The sequence below is a fragment of the Entelurus aequoreus genome, linkage group LG01 (genome assembly GCF_033978785.1).
Source record: "Entelurus aequoreus isolate RoL-2023_Sb linkage group LG01, RoL_Eaeq_v1.1, whole genome shotgun sequence".
NCBI classification, from domain to species: Eukaryota; Metazoa; Chordata; class Actinopteri; order Syngnathiformes; family Syngnathidae; genus Entelurus; species Entelurus aequoreus.
In genome coordinates, this window is record NC_084731.1 from 87427506 (window position 1) to 87446004 (window position 18499).

The 18499-nt window shown below is 40.5% G+C and overlaps 1 protein-coding gene across 2 annotated transcripts in view; it reads left to right on the plus strand.

Annotated features, from left to right (window-relative positions):
- pard3ba (par-3 family cell polarity regulator beta a) overlaps positions 1–18499 on the plus strand; it is a 427783-nt gene that overhangs the window by 369124 nt on the left and 40160 nt on the right. For both annotated transcript variants that reach the window (XM_062060174.1, XM_062060183.1), the window contains one exon: positions 464–525. In XM_062060174.1, the coding sequence (XP_061916158.1) occupies positions 464–525 (62 nt within the window). The remainder of the gene's footprint in view (positions 1–463; positions 526–18499) is intronic.

Below are 18499 nucleotides of genomic sequence, written 5' to 3' on the forward strand. Positions count from 1 at the left end.
TAGGCCTTTAAAGACTGACTACCGGTAATACCGTTGTATTATTTGTACTCTGCACGAATGCTGTTCGCCATGTCAAAGATGTGAAAGTTTGATTGAATGATTGAAAGATTTATTGTTAATAAATGGGACGCTTTGCGTTCCCAAACAGTCATCTCTGTCCCGACAATCCCCTCCATGGTAGCAGGAACCCCTATATACTACGGTAATTACACATCAAAACGCCTGCGGCTTATAGTCGGGTGCGGCATATATATGGAGCAATCTGTATTTTCCCCTAAATTTAGCTGGTGCGGCTTATAGTCCGGAAATTACGGTATATATATATATTTTTTTTTTAAGTAACCCATTACTTCCCCGAGTAATTAATTACATTTTTAAAAAAGTGAATTTTTAAAAGTTGTTTTCCGAATACTGTTCAAAAGTCAACAAAAAACTCTTCAACTTGTGCCATTTCTTTTTGCAGGTTGCACCCAGACACGTTCACCTATATGAAGAATTGGACCGGCCACACCACACACACAACAGGTAAGTGTTTCTGAGTGTAAGGAGTAAAAGGGGCTTACTTTCTGTCTCTGTGCCCCCTTTTCCCCCCACACACTTATATTAGCACACACACACTTACTCGACCCAGGCTAATCCTCTTTGGTGCTTATAATTAAATCTGGAGTGTTTGCCTTGGGAGTGTCTACTCATCCCAGGAAAAGGACTGATCAGGTCTCCAGAGAGCACGGCACCGGCAGGAGGCTCACGCGGAGAACCAGCCCGGGGACGCTGGCCTCCTGTCAGGCATGCGCCGCCTCTCGCGTGGCTTTACTGCCGCCGCCCTCGCCCCTCGTGTTTGTTTAGCGGTTCTCCTGTCAAATTAGGAACGTAAACACGCGCAGCTCGTCAGTTCGCCGTAGAAAGCTTCACATTAGTGCCTGGCGGCAGACTGATGCGAGGACGCAGGATGAATGTAGAAGGGGGACACCGGTAGGGAGATGAGGAGAGAAAGTCATTTCACGGCTTATTGGGCCGCCTGATATAACCTGCAGCAGGGAGCGCAGACGCCGGCTCAGAAGACCGAGAGGGGACATAATGGAGCAGAAAAGGGACTTCAGTTCAAACTTGGTAGTTAAATCATAATTATAACTACTGCAGGTGATATTTTTCAATAAGTGAAATGAGAATGAGTTACGGCTCCTCCTTTCATAATTACGCTATGGCAGGGGTGTCCAAACTTTTTCCACTGTGGGCCGCACACAGGAAAATTAAAGGCCTACTGAAATGAATTTTTTTTATTTAAACGGGGATAGCAGATCTATTCTATGTGTCATACTTGATCATTTCGCGATATTGTCATATTTTTGCTGAAAGGATTTAGTATAGAACAACGACGATAAAGATTGCAACTTTTGGTATCTGATAAAAAAAAGGCTTGCCCCTACCGGAAGTAGCGTGACGTAGTCAGTTGAACATATACGCAAAGTTCCCTATTGTTTACAATGATGGCCGCATGAAGTGAGAGAGATTCGGACCGAGAAAGCGACAATTTCCCCATTAATTTGAGCGAGGATGAAAGATTTGTGGATGAGTAAAGTGCAAGTGAAGGACTAGTGGGGAGTTGAAGCTATTCAGATAGGGAAGATGCTGTGAGAGCCGGGGGTGACCTGATATTCAGCTGGGAATGACTACAACAGTAAATAAACACAAGACATATATATACTCTATTAGCCACAACACAACCAGGCTTATATTTAATATGCCACAAATTAATCCTGCATAAAAACACCTGCGTGTTTGTTACGCTAGCTCCTAGCTCCTCTGCTAGCTCCTAACTCCATAGAACACGCCAATACAATTCAAACACCTGATCAACACACACAATCACTCAGCCCAAAAGACCGTTCACCTAACCCAAGGTTCATAAAGCTTATATATTTTTAAAAAGTTACGTACATACGCAAAAAAAAGTTGCGCACATACGGTCAAGCGATCAAATATTTAGAAGCCAAAGCTGCATACTCACAGTAGCACATCTGCGTCTTTGTCATCCAAATCAAAGTAATCCTGGTAAGAGTCTGTGTTGTCCCAGTTCTCTACAGGCGTCTGTGTATCGAAGTCAAAAGTCCTCCTGGTTAGAGTCTCTGTTATCCGAGTTCTTCCATCTTGACTGCATCTTCCGGGAATGTAAACAAAGAAGCGCCGGCTGTGTACTGTTGTCGCTGACTACGTTCGAAAAATACGTCCATTTCGCACCGACAACTTTCTTCTTTGCTTGCTCAGCTTCCTTCTCCATAATGCAATGAACATGATTGCAACAGATTCACGAACACAGATGTCCAGAATACTGTGGAATTATGAAATGAAAACAGAGCTTTTTCGTATTGGCTTCAATGTGGAAGGCATACCCGTGTTCGCCGGTCTACGTCACGCGCATACGTCATCCTCAGAGGCGTTACGAACCGGAAGTTTAGCGGCAAATTTAAAATGTCACTTTATAAGTTAACCCGGCCGTATTGGCATGTGTTATAATGTTAAGATTTCATCATTGATATATAAACTATCAGACTGCGTGGTCGGTAGTAGTGGGTTTCAGTAGGCCTTTAAAGCATGTGGGGGTCCAATTTGATAATTTCCATTTTCAAAACCATAACAAAATATATGGATTTTTTATTTTTTTTAAATTTTTTACCTTTAGGGCTCCCGGGGACCATAAAGGGTCTCAATTATTAAAATGTTAAAATTTGTTAAAAAAAAGTTAAATTTTTATTTTTTAAATTTATTTAACGCTTACAGTAAATCTCTACAGTATATCAACTTCAGGTTGATATTAAGTCAAAGACAACTTTGTTTTTTATAATAAAACTTAAATATGCAGTATTTCCCCCACTGCCAAAAACATTCAGAAAGCAATGTTTGATATGAAGTAATTAGAGCAGGGGTCACCAACCTTTTTGAAACCAAGAGCTACTTCTTGGGTACTGATTAATGCGAAGGGCTACCAGTTTGATACACACTTAAATAAATTGCCAGAAATAGCCAATTTGCTCAATTTACCTTTAACTCTATGTTATTATTAATAATTAATGATATTTACACTTAATTGAACGGTTTAAAAGAGGAGAAAACACGAAAAAAATTACAATTAAATTTTGAAACAGTTTATCTTTAATTTCGACTCTTTAAAATTCAAAATTCAACCGAAAAAAAGAAGAGAAAAACTTAAAAAAAGAATTTATGGAACATCATTAGTAATTTTTCCTGATTAAGATTAATTTTACAATTTTGATGACATGTTTTAAATAGGTTAAAATCCATACTACACTTTGTTAGAATATATAACAAATTGGACCAAGCTATATTTCTAACAAAGACAAATCATTATTTCTTCTAGATTTTCCAGAACAAAAATGTTAAAAGAAATTCAAAACACTTTGAAATAAGATTTAAATTTGATTTTACAGATTTTCTAGATTTGCCAGAATATTTTTTTTGAATTTTAATCATAATAAGTTTGAAGAAATGTTTCACAAATATTCTTCGTTGAAAAAACAGAAGCTAAAATGAAGAATTAAATTAAAATGTATTTATTATTCTTTACAATAAAAAAATTGTTTTACTTGAACATTGATTTAAATTGTCAGGAAAGAAGAGGAAGGAATTTAAAAGGTAAAAAGGTATATGTGTTTAAAAATCCTAAAATCATTTTTAAGGTTGTATTTTTTCTCTAAAATTGTCTTTCTGAAAGTTATAAGAAGCAAAGTAAAAAAAAAAAAAAGAATTTATTTAAACAAGTGAAGACCACGTCGTTAAAATATTTTCTTGGATTTTCAAATTCTATTTTGAGTTTTGTCTCTCTTAGAATTAAAAATGTCGGGCAAAGCGAGACCAGCTTGCTAGTAAATAAATAAAATTTAAAAAAAATAGAGGCAGCTCACTGGTAAGTGCTGCTATTTGAGCTATTTTTTAGAACAGGCCGGCGGGCTACTCATCTGGTCCTTACGGGCTACCTGGTGCCCGCGGGCACCGCGTTGGTGACCCCTGAATTAGAGCCTTAAAAAGATCAATAATGCAGGACACCATTGATTTTAATTTATTATTATTTTTGAGTAATCACAGTGAAAAGATGAATAAAATCCCATTAAATATATTTGGGGTCCAAAAGGTCCCCCACTCATAAAGTGAGATCAACTTCAGATATATCTGTCGATTTTACGTTTGAACTATTATTTTGTTTGTTTTATGCTCTTTTGTCAAAGAAAACGTTGATATTTGTATATGGCAACCACACAATATATGCAAAATTTTCCACATAAAACATTTTAAAGTGAAATATTTTAAATAATTGGAGCCTTGAATAGGTCAATAATTCATTATAACATTGCTTTTTTGGGGGATTTTTTTTGTTTGAGCAATGGCAAAAAAAATAAAAATAAAGATAGACAAAAGAAAAAAAAACAGCCTGCATGGCAGCTTTGTGTCAACATTGCAACTTTTTCTAGTTAGATTTCACCTCATTCCACATTTTTTTATGTTTTTTTTTATTTTTGCAATAGCATTTCCAGAATGTGTGGCGGGCCGGTAAACAATTAGCTGCGGGCCGCAAATGGCCCCCGGGCCGCACTTTGGACACCCCTGCGCTATGGGTTCCAAGTAAGTAGTGCTGAATAATTTTTTTGTTAACACTTTATTTTAAGGTACACATATTCACCATTAATAAGTTGCTTATTAACATGCAAATTAGTAACATATTGGCTCTTAATTAGTCATTAAGTACTTAATAATGCCTTATTCTGCATGGCCTTATCATACAAGCAGTAAGCCATTAACTAAGAGTCTTCCCTAACCCTAACCCCAACCCTAAACCTAACCCTATGTTAATAAGAAACTAATTAATGGTGAATATGTTCCCCATACTAAAGTGTTACCATCCATCCATCCATTTTCTACCGCTTGTCCCTTTTTGGGGTCGCGGGGGGTGCTGGAGCCTATCTCAGCTGCATTCGGGCGGAAGGCAGGGTACACCCTGGACAAGTCGCCACCTCATCGCAGGGCCAACACAGATAGACAGACAACATTCACACTCACATTCACACACTAGGGCCAATTTAGTGTTGCCAATCAACTTATCCCCAGGTGCATGTCTTTTTTTTGATCATATTGGTCTCCTCACTCATCTTTGCACTGGCGTATAAGGTGATCACTGACCGTATAACACAGGGGTGTCAAATTCAAGGCCCGTGGGCCAGATTCGGCCCGGGAATGAATGATCTATGGCCCCCGGGATGATATTTGATTAGTATTAGATCCGGCCCGCAGGCCACAGCTGCCTGCTGCTGTTTTGCAGGCACCAATACTCCATCAGTGTTGGCGCTAGGAATTTTAAAAATGGGGACCCAGGGACCCCATCAAGTCATAAAAATGGGGTCCCACAGCAAATTTTTGGGGTCCCACTTTTTTTGTAAGCGTTTTGAAGACAAATGATAAATGTATGCATTATCCTGTTATATCTCACATTCTATATTGTGTTTTGGAAAAAGGTTGTCATAAACGTTACTTAATTCATTAAAAAAATATAATACAAAAGAAAACACATTTTTATGCATATGTAAATGTATTCAGTTATAAACATTCATTCACTTTATTCTTTACTTATTGGATCGGTATTTTTTTCTATATATTAATTGTAATATTTTCAGAATGTGTTTGTTCTATTTTTGGCCAAAGTAAGACAAAGAAAACAATCTGAAGTTGTCTTTATTTTTTAGTTTTAATGCCATGATTTTAATAGTCCAGCCCACGTGTGCACAGATTTTCCTCCATGCGGCCCATGAGCTAAAATTAGTTTGACACCACTGGTATAACCAAATTACTTTTAAAAAGCAAATAATGATAGTTACTTGTTACTTTCCCAAAAAATAAATTTAATTACTCATGTAAAATTAATTACTAGGGAAAATAATTAATGCTTTACTTAAAAAAAATAAAAAAATCAACTATATAGCATATGCAGTTGTATGTATGTGCCTGTTGCCAGGTGACATGTCAATCAATCAATTTCCTTTATTTAACCAGGTAAAGACTCATTGAGATTAAAATCTCTCTTTCAAGAGCGACCTGACAAAGAGGGTGGCACAAACAAAGTTACAATAATAATTATAACAAGACAATACAACAGAACAACAGCAGTCAAACCACAACAGGTCAAAAATAATTTAAAGGCCTACTGAAACCCACTACTACCGACCACGCAGTCTGATAGTTTATATATCAATGATGAAATCTTAACACATGCCAATACAGCCGGGTTAGATTAGTAAAGTGCAATTTTAAATTTCCCGCGAAATATTCTGCTGAAAACGTCTCGGTATGATGACGTTTGCGCGTGACGTCATGGATTGTAGGGACATATTGGGACACCATTGTGGCCAGCTATTAAGTCGTCTGTTTTCATCGCAAAATTCCACAGTATTCTGGACATCTGTGTTGGTGAATCTTTTGCAATTTGTTTAATGAACAATGAAGACAGCATAGAAGAAAGCTGTAGGTGGGATCGGTGTATTAGCGGCTGGCTGCAGCAACACAACCAGGAGGACTTTGAGTTGGATAGCAGACGCGCTACCGTGAGTACGCAGCTTTGGCTTCCAAACATTTGATCGCTTGCCCGTACGTGCGTGCCGCTATGTGCATGTCACGTACGTAACTTTGGGGAAATATATGTGCTGTATGAACTTTACGGAGGTGAACGGTACTTTGGGCTGTGGGATTGAGTGTGTTGTGCGGGTGTTTGAGTTGTATTGGTGGGTTATATGGACGGGAGGGGGGAGGTGTTTGTTTTGCGGATTAATTTGTGGCATATTAAATATAAGCCTGGTTGTGTTGTGGCTAATAGAGTATATATATGTCTTGTGTTTATTTACTGTTTTAGTCATTCCCAGCTGAATATCAGGTCCCACCCGCCTCTCACAGCATCTTCCCTATCTGTATCGCTTCCACTGCCCTCTAATCCTTCACTCTCACTTTCCTCATCCACAAATATTTCATCCTCGCTCAAATTAATGGGGTAATCGTCGCTTTCTCGGTCTGAATCGCTTTCGCTGCTTGTGGCCATGATTGTAAACAATGTGCAGATGTGAGGCGCTCCACAACCTGTGACGTCACGCTACTTCCGGTACAGACAAGGCTTTTTTATCAGCGACCAAAAGTTGCGAACTTTATCGTCGATGTTCTCTACTAAATCCTTTCAGCAAAAATATGGCAATATCGCGAAATGATCAAGTATGACACATAGAATGGACCTGCTATCTCCGATTAAATAAGAAAATGTCATTTCAGTAGGCCTTTAATACGATTAACTAATAATTCAATTTAAAAGCAAATACATTGCCTAGGAGAACTGGTTTCTCGATCTTTTAAAATGGACTAAAACTCGCCCAAAGTGGTCAATTCTGGTAGCCTTAGATCTTTCTGGATGTCATTCCATGACCAGGGAGTAGCATAACTGAAGGCTTTTTTCCAAGTTCTTTGTTGGCTCTGGGAACCAACAGGTGGAGGATATCCTGTGAGCGTAGGTTGTAATGACTGGAGTCTCTACACACAAAGGAACACAGATAGGTGGAAACAAGTCCAAGAAGACATTTATATATAAAAACTATCCATCGAGAAAGTCTTCGGGCAGTTAGAGATGGACAGTTTGCCTTTGCGTACAAAGTGCAGTGGTGGACAAAATGTCCACAACCAGTAATAAAACGTAAGGCACAGTGATATACAGTGTCTAGTTTCTTCAAGTAAGTGCCAGGTGCATTCATAAAAATCAAGTCTCCATAATCAAGTAAAGGACGAAAGGTGGATGGGATCAGATGTTTCCTAACGTTTAGGGAAAAACGAGACTTATTCCTGGAAAAGAAACCCAATTTAATTTTAAGCTTAGAGACAAGCTTTTTCCATGTGTTCTTTAAAAGACAATCTCTCATCAATAATAATTCCAACTCAAGCTCGATCCCATGAGTAGTCAATATTTTAGGGACGTTCAATGGCAGCCGTTTGCCATTTGAGAATAACATCCCCTTAGATTTGTCTGCTTTTAGCACTAGCCTAAGTTGGGTCAGCTGGGACTGAACAACATCAAAAGCAGACTGCAAAGAGTTCAAGGGCTTGCACTGCAGAGGGGGATGAGCAATATATGACCGCATCATCTGCACAGAAATGGAACGCAGCATGTGATATTTGTGATGTCAGCGAGAGCACACTCAGACAGAGCAGCATTTTAGCAGTGGTAGTTTGCCGTTGATGACGGCAGCTCTGTTGAATCTTTTCACTGTATTGCGTTAGCGCTATATAATAAAGACATTAAATGTGCTTCGATGGCTGTAGTCTCCTTGTACTCAAATGGTGTTTTGTAGGATTGCAAGTTTGTCACTTCAATCATTGATTTGTTGTTCATTATTCCCTTGTAGTAGTAGTAGTATTAGGGGTGTGTGCTTATGTGTGTGTGTACTTACTTTTGTGTGATGTTGCCTCTTCGATTGATGGTTTCCTTGGGCCGCTTCCTTAGTTCGATCGCCTCCTCAATCCATCGTTTGAATTTGTTGCTTTCTGTCCCGATGATTTTGCCGTTGTCCCGGTCCATTATTTTGCAATGATCTGATATGGCTGATTTTAAGATTTTCTGTTTGGATTTTTGTTTTAGGCTGCTTGTAAACCTTCCAGTTGTCTCTTTTTCACAGTCTTTCCGATGTTCTTTCTTCCTTGTGTTGAATATTTTCTGACACGCCAGTTCTGTAGCTAAGATGAAGTCTTCTTTAAGCACCTTGTTCGGTGCGCTGGCAAAATTTAGACTGCGTCCGAGTACACTCATTTCTGTTTCAGTGAGTGTGCGTCGTGAGACGTTGCGCACCCACTTTTCGTTTTTGTACGTGTTTGTCTCCTTTTTCCTTTTTCTGTCGTTAAAGGCCTACTGAAACCCACTACTACCGACCACGCAGTCTGATAGTTTATATATCAATGATGAAATCTTAACATTATAACACATGCCAATACGGCCGGGTTAACTTATAAAGTGACATTTTAAATTTGCCGCTAAACTTCCGGTTCGAAACGCCTCTGAGGATGACGTATGCGCGTGACGTATACCGGGGAACACGGGTATGCCTTCCACATTGAAGCCAATACGAAAAAGCTCTGTTTTCATTTCATAATTCCACAGTATTCTGGACATCTGTGTTCGTGAATCTGTTGCAATCATGTTCATTGCATTATGGAGAAAGAAGCTGAGCAAGCAAAGAAGAAAGTTGTCGGTGCGAAATGGACGTATTTTTCGAACGTAGTCAGCAACAACAGTACACAGCCGGCGCTTCTTTGTTTACATTCCCGAAAGATGCAGTCAAGATGGAAGAACTCGGATAACGAGACTCTAACCAGGAGGACTTTTGACTTCGATACACAGACGCCTGTAGAGAACTGGGACAACACAGACTCTTACCAGGATTACTTTGATTTGGATGACAAAGACGCAGACGTGTTACTGTGAGTATGCAGCTTTGGCTTCTAAACATTTGATCGCTTGACCGTATGTGCGCAACTTTTTTTTGCGTATGTACGTAACTTTTTTAAAATATATAAGCTTTATGAACCTTGGGTTAGGTGAACGGTCTTTTGGGCTGAGTGATTGTGTGTGTTGATCAGGTGTTTGAATTGTATTGGCGTGTTCTATGGAGCTAGGAGCTAGCAGAGGAGCTAGGAGCTAGCATAACAAACACGTAGGTGTTTTTATGCAGGATTAATTTGTGGCATATTAAATATAAGCCTGGTTGTGTTGTGGCTAATAGATATGTCTTGTGTTTATTTACTGTTGTAGTCATTCCCAGCTGAATATCAGGTCACCCCCGGCTCTCACAGCATCTTCCCTATCTGAATAGCTTCAACTCCCCACTAGTCCTTCACTTGCACTTTACTCATCCACAAATCTTTCATCCTCGCTCAAATTAATGGGGAAATTGTCGCTTTCTCGGTCCGAATCTCTCTCACTTCATGCGGCCATCATTGTAAACAATAGGGAACTTTGCGTATATGTTCAACTGACTACGTCACGCTACTTCCGGTAGGGGCAAGCCTTTTTTTTTATCAGATACCAAAAGTTGCAATCTTTATCGTCGTTGTTCTATACTAAATCCTTTCAGCAAAAATATGGCAATATGGCGAAATGATCAAGTATGACACATAGAATAGATCTGCTATCCCCGTTTAAATAAAAAAAATTCATTTCAGTAGGCCTTTAAGCTTATTTAATTTATTTTTTTGTCGTTCTTTGGTTATAGCGATCTCTTGTTCGTGGATGAGTTTGAGATGTGTTTCTATTAATTTGTTTGTATCTGTGTCGTGTTCAGTTGAGAAGTTTTGCTTGAAGTTGTCCATTTCCGCTTCTGTTTGCTCTGTGATCCTGTCAATCTCGTTCACTGTGATCCGTATCCTTTCTTTCATTAGCTCTTTCCGTGCTTTGGTAATGATTTTTTTTTGAGTTCTTGGTTCTCATAGGGTTTGTAACGAACATACAAGTAGCTCATTAGATCAGTGGTCCCCAACCACAGGTCCGGGGACCGGTACCGGTCCGTGACGCATTTGCTACCGGGCCGGAGAGAAACATTAGATAATTTATAAAGGACTGCATTTTCTCCAACTTAACTTTGGCCTGTCCCACTCGACCAGGGGTGTCAAACTTCTTTTCATTGAGGGCCACACTGCAGTCATAGCTGCCATTCGAGGGCCGCTTGTAACAGTAAATAATTAAAGAATTTGCTTCTGAATACAAAATATTTTTAAAAAAATATATATGGTGTTTTTTTTTCATAATATTATTTTTACAACATATTACTGTAAATATAAAATACAGTACTGCTGTTTATTTTTATTTTGGCAACTCAGCTGCCAGTTTTTCACCATAATAGAATGTTGTACCATAAAACCATCAACCGTGGATTTTACAGTAAAAAAAACTGACAGCTCAGTCGAGAGAATTTCACTGTAAAAAAACAAACATTGGTCCTTTTTTTTCAACTTACAGTAATATGCTGTCAAAAACTCCCTAAATGTTACAGTAAAATCTATTGGTCATTTTTAAAGTGTACAATTTGATGGATAACTTGCTTCGATATCATAAGTTGAGCAGATATTTAAGTATTCATTCAAATTAGAAAATATAATATTTGTTGCAATATTGGACACTAGAAAAAAAAATCGAATACCCTTAGTAAGAAAATAAGAAAGTAAAGAAAGAAAATATAAGGTATTTTATTGACACATTATTTCCAGGCTTTTGCGGGCCACATAAAATGAGGTGGAGGGCCAGATCTGGCCCGCGGGCCTTGAGTTTGACACCTGTGCACTAGCCATACCAGTGAGCTTGTTTATAGATGTACAATACAACTCCTCATAGGAAGTTGCCATTTGTTATAACTTAGACATGATACAATGCACATTAATGAACATGTCAAATAGAAATTGACAGATTGTAGCTAAAGGCTGATTTCCATCTTCATCTCCTTGCAAAGGAACACTAATTCAGTGTTATAGTGAGTTGTATTGTTCATGCATTTATTCTTGCTGTATTTATCTGGCACAAGTGGAAAGCCGGCCCCTGAAAATAATACCTACGTTAAACCGGTCCGTGGTGCAAAAAAGGTTGGGGACCACTGCATTAGATTACTCGTTACTAGTAAAAGTAACGTGTTCGTAACGCCGTTATTAGAAGACAGAATGTAATGCCGTTTTTCTTAAGACAGCGAACAAATGAGCACAGAGTCCAAATAAGTTCCATGAATAATCTGTGTATATACATACATGATTCATGCGATGATATGATATATATTTTGAATAAGTATTTTACTTCAATTTTGTTTGATTGTCCACTGGAACACTATTATTTCCACGTCCCTTGGACTGGTTGACTGGCCCAGAATTAAAAAGAGAATCTCGCCATTTGTTGAGCAATTACTCGTGACTTTGGCCAGAGACTTGAAAAGTTTTTGTACATGCCGAAATGTTTCTACTGGTGGCTAAGAATCGGAAAAAAAGTTGTGGTACAAACCGGTATTGTGAAACGTACTTTGTGGTGAACAGGAAGTCAGTGTATGACAGTGATAATGAGGAAGTTCATATGTTGACATAAAAATACCATTAACCCTTTGACTGCCGCACCAACAATTCTCATCGAAAAAAAATGTCTTTAGCCTTTCTTGGTTATTAGGGACACAAATAAGAAAGAAAAAAGTTGATATACCCAAAAGATTTTAAAACACTGTGCCAAACGGCATCACTGGCAAGACTGAGGTTTGTTCCAAATTCCCGGCTCTTGTGCCCTTGTATGGAACCATCACTTCATCCACTGACTGCTTGAAAGAAGTTGGGATTTTGATGCACTGCTTACGCAACATGTCAAACAGTGGGCGGATCTTGTAGAAACGATCTGCGTTCCCTGCCACTTCCTTGTTGTCATTGAAGTGGATGTAATGTCGCAGCAGCCCAAAATGATTTCATGACATGACATCTGCGACCGATGGCAAACGTAGTCCCATGGCCCAGTAGTCGTCAAGGGAAGGAAACTTCCCGATGCCCATATATAACAGCAAAGCCAGGAACTGCTCCATCTCTGCGACATTGGTCTTGATTGGTGCTCCCAATGCTTGGGCAGAATAGAGATTGGTGTGGTAGACAATGTGTTTCACCATCTCATCCGTGAAGATCTCTTTGAAGTAGGTGAAAGGTGTTTTCACGTCTTCAGGAAGGTCAAATATTTCCGCTGGGACTTCGAATGGCTCAATGTCAGTCTGTTCCCCAGACCCTAGGCTCGATTACAGGCTGGCTTGTAGCTCCTCTCCTTCCCTTCGAAGGAGGTGTTGCAGTTGAGCATCCTCTACCTCTCCCTCTGGCAGGAGGTGTGGAAGATGAGCTTGGCCCAGCCAGCTCCTCATCAACTGAAATGATTTCCTTTCCTCTCCTACTGCCTTTAGCTGGAGGTGCTGGAGACCTAGCTAGCTCATCCAGAGAAAGTTCATTCTGGCTGGCGCTCCGGTCTTGGTCAGTGATCTCATCATGCTCGATTTCAGACTGGCCTGTAGCTCCTCTCCTTCTCTTCGAAAGAGATGTTGTGGTTGAGCGTCCTCTCCTTCTACCTCTCCCTCTGGCACGAGGTGTGGAAGATGAGCTTGGACCAGCCAGCTCCTCGTCAACTGGAATGAGGGTATTCTTTCCTCTCCTACTGCCTTTATTGGTAGGTGCTGGAGAGCTAGCTAGCTCATCCAGAAAAAGTTAATTCTGGTTGGCGCTCCAGTCTGGGTCAGTGATCTCATCATGCTCGATTTCAGACTGGCCTGTAGCTCCTCTCCTTCTCTTCGAAAGAGGTGTTGCAGTTGAGCATCCTCTACCTCTCCCTCTGACAGGAGGTGTGGAAGATGAGCTTGGCCCAGCCAGCTCCTCATCAACTGAAATTATTTCCTTTCCTCTCCTACTGCCTTTAGCGGGAGGTGCTGGAGAGCTAGTTAGCTCATCCAGAGAAAGTTCATTCTGGCTGGCGCTCCGGTCTGGGTCAGTGATCTCATCATGCTCGATTTCAGACTGGCCTGTAGCTCCTCTCCTTCTCTTCGAAGGAGGTGTTGCAGTTGAGCGTCCTCTCCTTCTACCTCTCCCTCTGGGAGGAGGTGTGGAAGATGAGCTTGGGCCAGCCAGCTCCTCGTCATCTGGAATGAGGGCATTCTTTCCTCTCCTACTGCCTTTATCGGGAGGTGCTGGAGAGCTAGCTAGCTCATCCAGAAAAGGTTCATTCTTGTTGGCGCTCCAGTCTGGGTCAGTGATCTCATCATGCTTGATTTCAGACTTGGCCTGTAGCTCCTCTCCTTCTCTTCGAAGGAGGTGTTGCGGTTGAGCGTCCTCTCCCTCTACTTCTCCCTCTGGCAGGAGGTGTGGAAGATGAGCTTGGGCCAGCCAGCTCCTTATCAACTGAAATTATTTCCTTTCCTCTCCTACTGCCTTTAGCGGGAGGTGCTGGAGAGCTAGCTAGCTCATCCAGAGAAAGTTCATTCTGGCTGGCGCTCCGGTTTGGGTTAGTGATCTCATCATGCTCGATTTCAGACTGGCCTGTAGCTCCTCTCCTTCTCTTCGAAGGAGGTGTTGCGGTTGAGCGTCCTCTCCTTCTACCTCTCCCTCTGGCAGGAGGTGTGGAAGATGAGCTTGGACCAGCCAGCTCCTCGTCAACTGGAATGAGGGTATTCTTTCCTCTCCTACTTTTAGCAGGATTTGCTGGAGAGCTAGCTAGCTCATCCAGAGAAAGTTCATTCTGGTTGGCGCTCCAGTCTGGGTCAGTGATCTCATCATCGCCGTCAGATAGGCCCTCGGCTTCCGATTCCTCTGGATCTTCCTGAATTACTGCAACAACAGCAGGTCTCGGCCGCCTTCCGTAGAATGTGAAGGTATTCATGTTGAATCTCTCAAGGCACAGAGCATATGTTGGAGATCTGGGATTGATCTAGCCTTTATATCAAGCAACTGAACTGAGGTCACTCCCACAGTAGCATTTGATTGACTACTGACATGACCTGACATGGGCAATCATGTCAACGACTGCATACTTCATTGATGTGTGCTCCAAGGTTTGTGTTTGAATGGCTGCACAATCATATGATCATCTTGTGATTGTGCAGCCATTCAAACACAAACCTTGGAGTACACATCAATGAAGTATCCAGTCGTTGAGTCTTGAAAACCCAGCCTGTGAATAGGAAAGCTACCTTTTCAATGCAAATTGATCAATTGACCTTGCACCATGCATAGAATGTTTACAAAATCAGGATAGGATAGGTCTTTATTGTCATTGCACAAGTACAACGAAACTTTGTTTTCAGCACAAACCCGTTCAAGATTAGACAAACAAACAGTGTACAGGAACGCTGATGGGTCGCCACAAGGTGCCCCGTAAAAGATGGGGAAAAAGGTAAAACGCTGGGGAAGGATGAGTAAAAAAATATAATCTAGACTGACAGTCTGGAGTGGGAAAAAAACCTCCATAGCAAAGCACATATACATATTACAACATACATCTCGAGATATCTCGCAACAGAGGGAAGGGAGTGCGGGGTCATGGTGGTAGGCCGCAGCTCTCAGGCGCTGACCATCCTGCCATCACCCCTATGGGATTTGCGTCGAGGGCGTTGGATTGGGGGGGGCGGTATCTATGTGTGTGGCGTATATTTTTGTGGATGCATGTTTGTGTGTAAGCCTGCAGTGTGTCTCTGTTCCGCGGCCTTGATGTCGTGCAGTCGCTAGTCCAAAGTCAACAACAACAGGTGTGTGTCCATGAGAGACAAGAAGGGAGTTTGTTGTGTCTTCATGGAATCATGACACATTTAGGTCCTGTAACATTTGCGTTATTACCATGCAATAAGCCAAAACGCCTAAGAACTGCCAATGTATCCGTTTGACACAGTCATTTTTGAAAAATTCATTTTTGCCATTATTTTAGTTTTTTTCATCAAGTTATATGGTTGTGTTAAGTAGTCATCAAAACACCACAATGTTACCAAAAAAATCCAACCTTTGAAAAGCTATCCATTATTATGTTATAAGCAAGGAGTGGTTTTACAAAAAATAACATCTTGCTGGGAGCCCTACTTAAAGTGCATAATCCGAAAATAAATAGTCTCTCAATGTGTTATTTTTGTTCATAACATATGTACATGGAGTGTAACAGAAGGTTGAACGAGTTGAAGTCCACTTCTAGGCAAAATATTAATATTTAGAAAATGCTAAAGTTACTGTGCCAAACGGTAGGTGCGGCAGTTAAAGGGTTATTAGAAACAGAGTAAAGATGCTCTAAATGGGAGTGAAAAGGGTCTGTAATGGATGTGTGCTGTTTTTCAGCCCTTCAAGGCACTTGGGATTAAGGGCTGTAGAAATAAACTTTGATTGATTGATTTAAGTTGAAGCGGGGTGGTAATTATTTTGGGGGCGACACTTAATTTATTAAGTCAAACTCATGATGCAGTAAATTGACTGCAGACATGTTTGTTACTGGATACTTTTTATTACGCTTCTTCCTTGGAGACTTTGTACTAGGGTTGTACGGTATACCGGTATTAGTATAGTACCACGATACTAATAAATCAAATTTGGTACTATACCGCCTCTGAAAAGGCGGTATAGTACGCCATGGAGGCGGTCCAACACACCCCCCTTTAAGGACAAACTTGCAATAAGAAACATATATTTAACGTACCCTAAGATTTTTTGTCAAAATAAAGCCAATATTGCAATTTTTTTGTGGTCCCCTTTATTTAGAAAAGTATAGAAAAGTATCGAAATAATTTTAGTACCAGTACCAAAATATTGGTATCGGGACAACACTACTTTGTACTGTATCTGCAAGTAACATGCAACTATAAATATTTGATACTCGTTTTTTCTGACACATGTGGTGTTTCACACCGCAATATTGTTGAATTAAGGACACTTATGTCTAGCTTATGTGCTATTGTGTGCTTAGCTGATGTCTAGCTGTTAGCTCCAGTAGCCTATAGCCCAGTGTTTTTCAAACTTTTTTTAGCCAAGGCACATTTTTTGCGTTGAAAATATCCGGAGGCACACCACCAGCAGAAATCATTAAAAAACGAAACTCAGTTGACAATAAAAAGTCGTTGTCGCAATTGTTGGATATGAATTTAAACCATAACCAACCATGTATCAATATAGCTCTTGTCTCAAAGTAGGTGTACTTTCACCACCTGTCACATCACACCCTGACTTATTTTGAGTTTTTTGCGGTTTTCCTGTGTGTAGTGTTTTAGTTCTTGTCTTGCGTTCTTATTTTGGTGGCTTTTTCTCTTTTTTTGGTATTTTTCCTGTAGCAGTTTCATGTCTTCCTTTGGGCGATATTTCCCGCATCTACTTTGTTTTAGCAATCAAGACTATTTCAGTTGTTTTTATCCTTCTTTGTGGGGACATTGTTGATTGTCATGTCATGCTCGGATGTACATTGTGGACACCGTCTCTGCTCCACAGTAAGTCTTTGCTGTCGTCCAGCATTCTGTTTTTATTTACTTTGTAGCCAGTTCAGTTTTAGTTGTGTTCATAGCCATCCCTAAGCTTCAATGCATATTCTTAGGGGCACTCACCTTTTGTTTATTTTAGGTTTAAGCATTAGATACCTTTTTACCCGCACGCTGCCTCCCGCTGTTTCCGACATCTACAAAGCAATTAGCTACCGGCTGCCACCTACTGATATGGAAGAGTATTACATGGTTACTCTGCTGAGCTCTAGACAACACCAACACTCAACAACAACACATCATTTGCAGACTATAATTACTGGTTTGCAAAAAATATTTTTAACCCAAATAGGGTTAAAAATAGGCAAACCAGACTATATCGTGCCGTGGCACAGTGGTTGAAAAACACTGCTATAGCCTACCATGTTTACCTTTTTGTAAATGACTTCACTAAAACAGAAAAAAAAAAAACTTTTGTGCTTTTTGGAAGCTTTTTAGATGTTAACTGGCTGTCCAGCTCGTCACAAGTAAACGCACTGCAGGACTGCTTGTATCGGAGATTTCACATAAAGGCCGATACTTTTTTTTTTGCTGGTATCGGACTGATATCAATATCTTATTGGGACCCCCCTCGCTCTAACACTAGTTTTCCTTCAATAAGGTAACACGTGTTTAGAAGTGTTGCTTGCCTCTCCAGCTGTTCAATATACACTTTGAAGTCCTTTCGGCGCCATTTTTCGCCCCGATTTAATTGTCCTCAAGAAGTGCAACAAAAGGCAAACACCGAAGAGGCGGAGACCTCGATATATTCTCCGAATGTTACTCCGTTTTCCTTCTTCATCAAGGTGAAAGGAACAGCGGGAGGAGGCGGAGAGCAAGCAGACACGGCAGTCAATCGAATGCGTTTTTCAAAGTGGAAGCTGAACTTTGTGAAAAATCCCCCCGGGGAGCCGCCATTATTGAGAGCCTTTTCCTCTCAAAATGAGCGCGGCTCCGCCATTGGCCTGGCTCTCATTAGCATACATTTGGGCTGCCTTTGTGTCGAGCTGGCCGGGGCTGCAGCTGGAAAGAGGGGAGGGAAATTGTGTGTTTGTGTGTGTGTGTGTATATGTGTGTGCGCTTTTGGATAATTCACTAGCAAAGCACCTCACAGATGGGAGTGCATGAAGAGTGGGTTGTACTTAGTCGGTGGATGGGATGAAATTGAAGCAAAGTAGTGAGTGTCAATCTGTACGTGCAATTTCATCCCTGCAAATGAAAGCACATCTGGGTGGAATGATGCATTCAGACTTAGACTTAGACTTCCTTTTTATTGTCATTCAAGTTTGAACTTTACAGTACAGATAAGAACGTCATGTTGTTGCATTAGCTCGTTGTAGTGCAGGATAAAAGAGCAATGAGGTGCAGGTATTAATAAATAGATTACTGTACAGATAAATATATTGCACTTTTGCATATGCATCCACGTTTATGGATTTCCAGCAAGT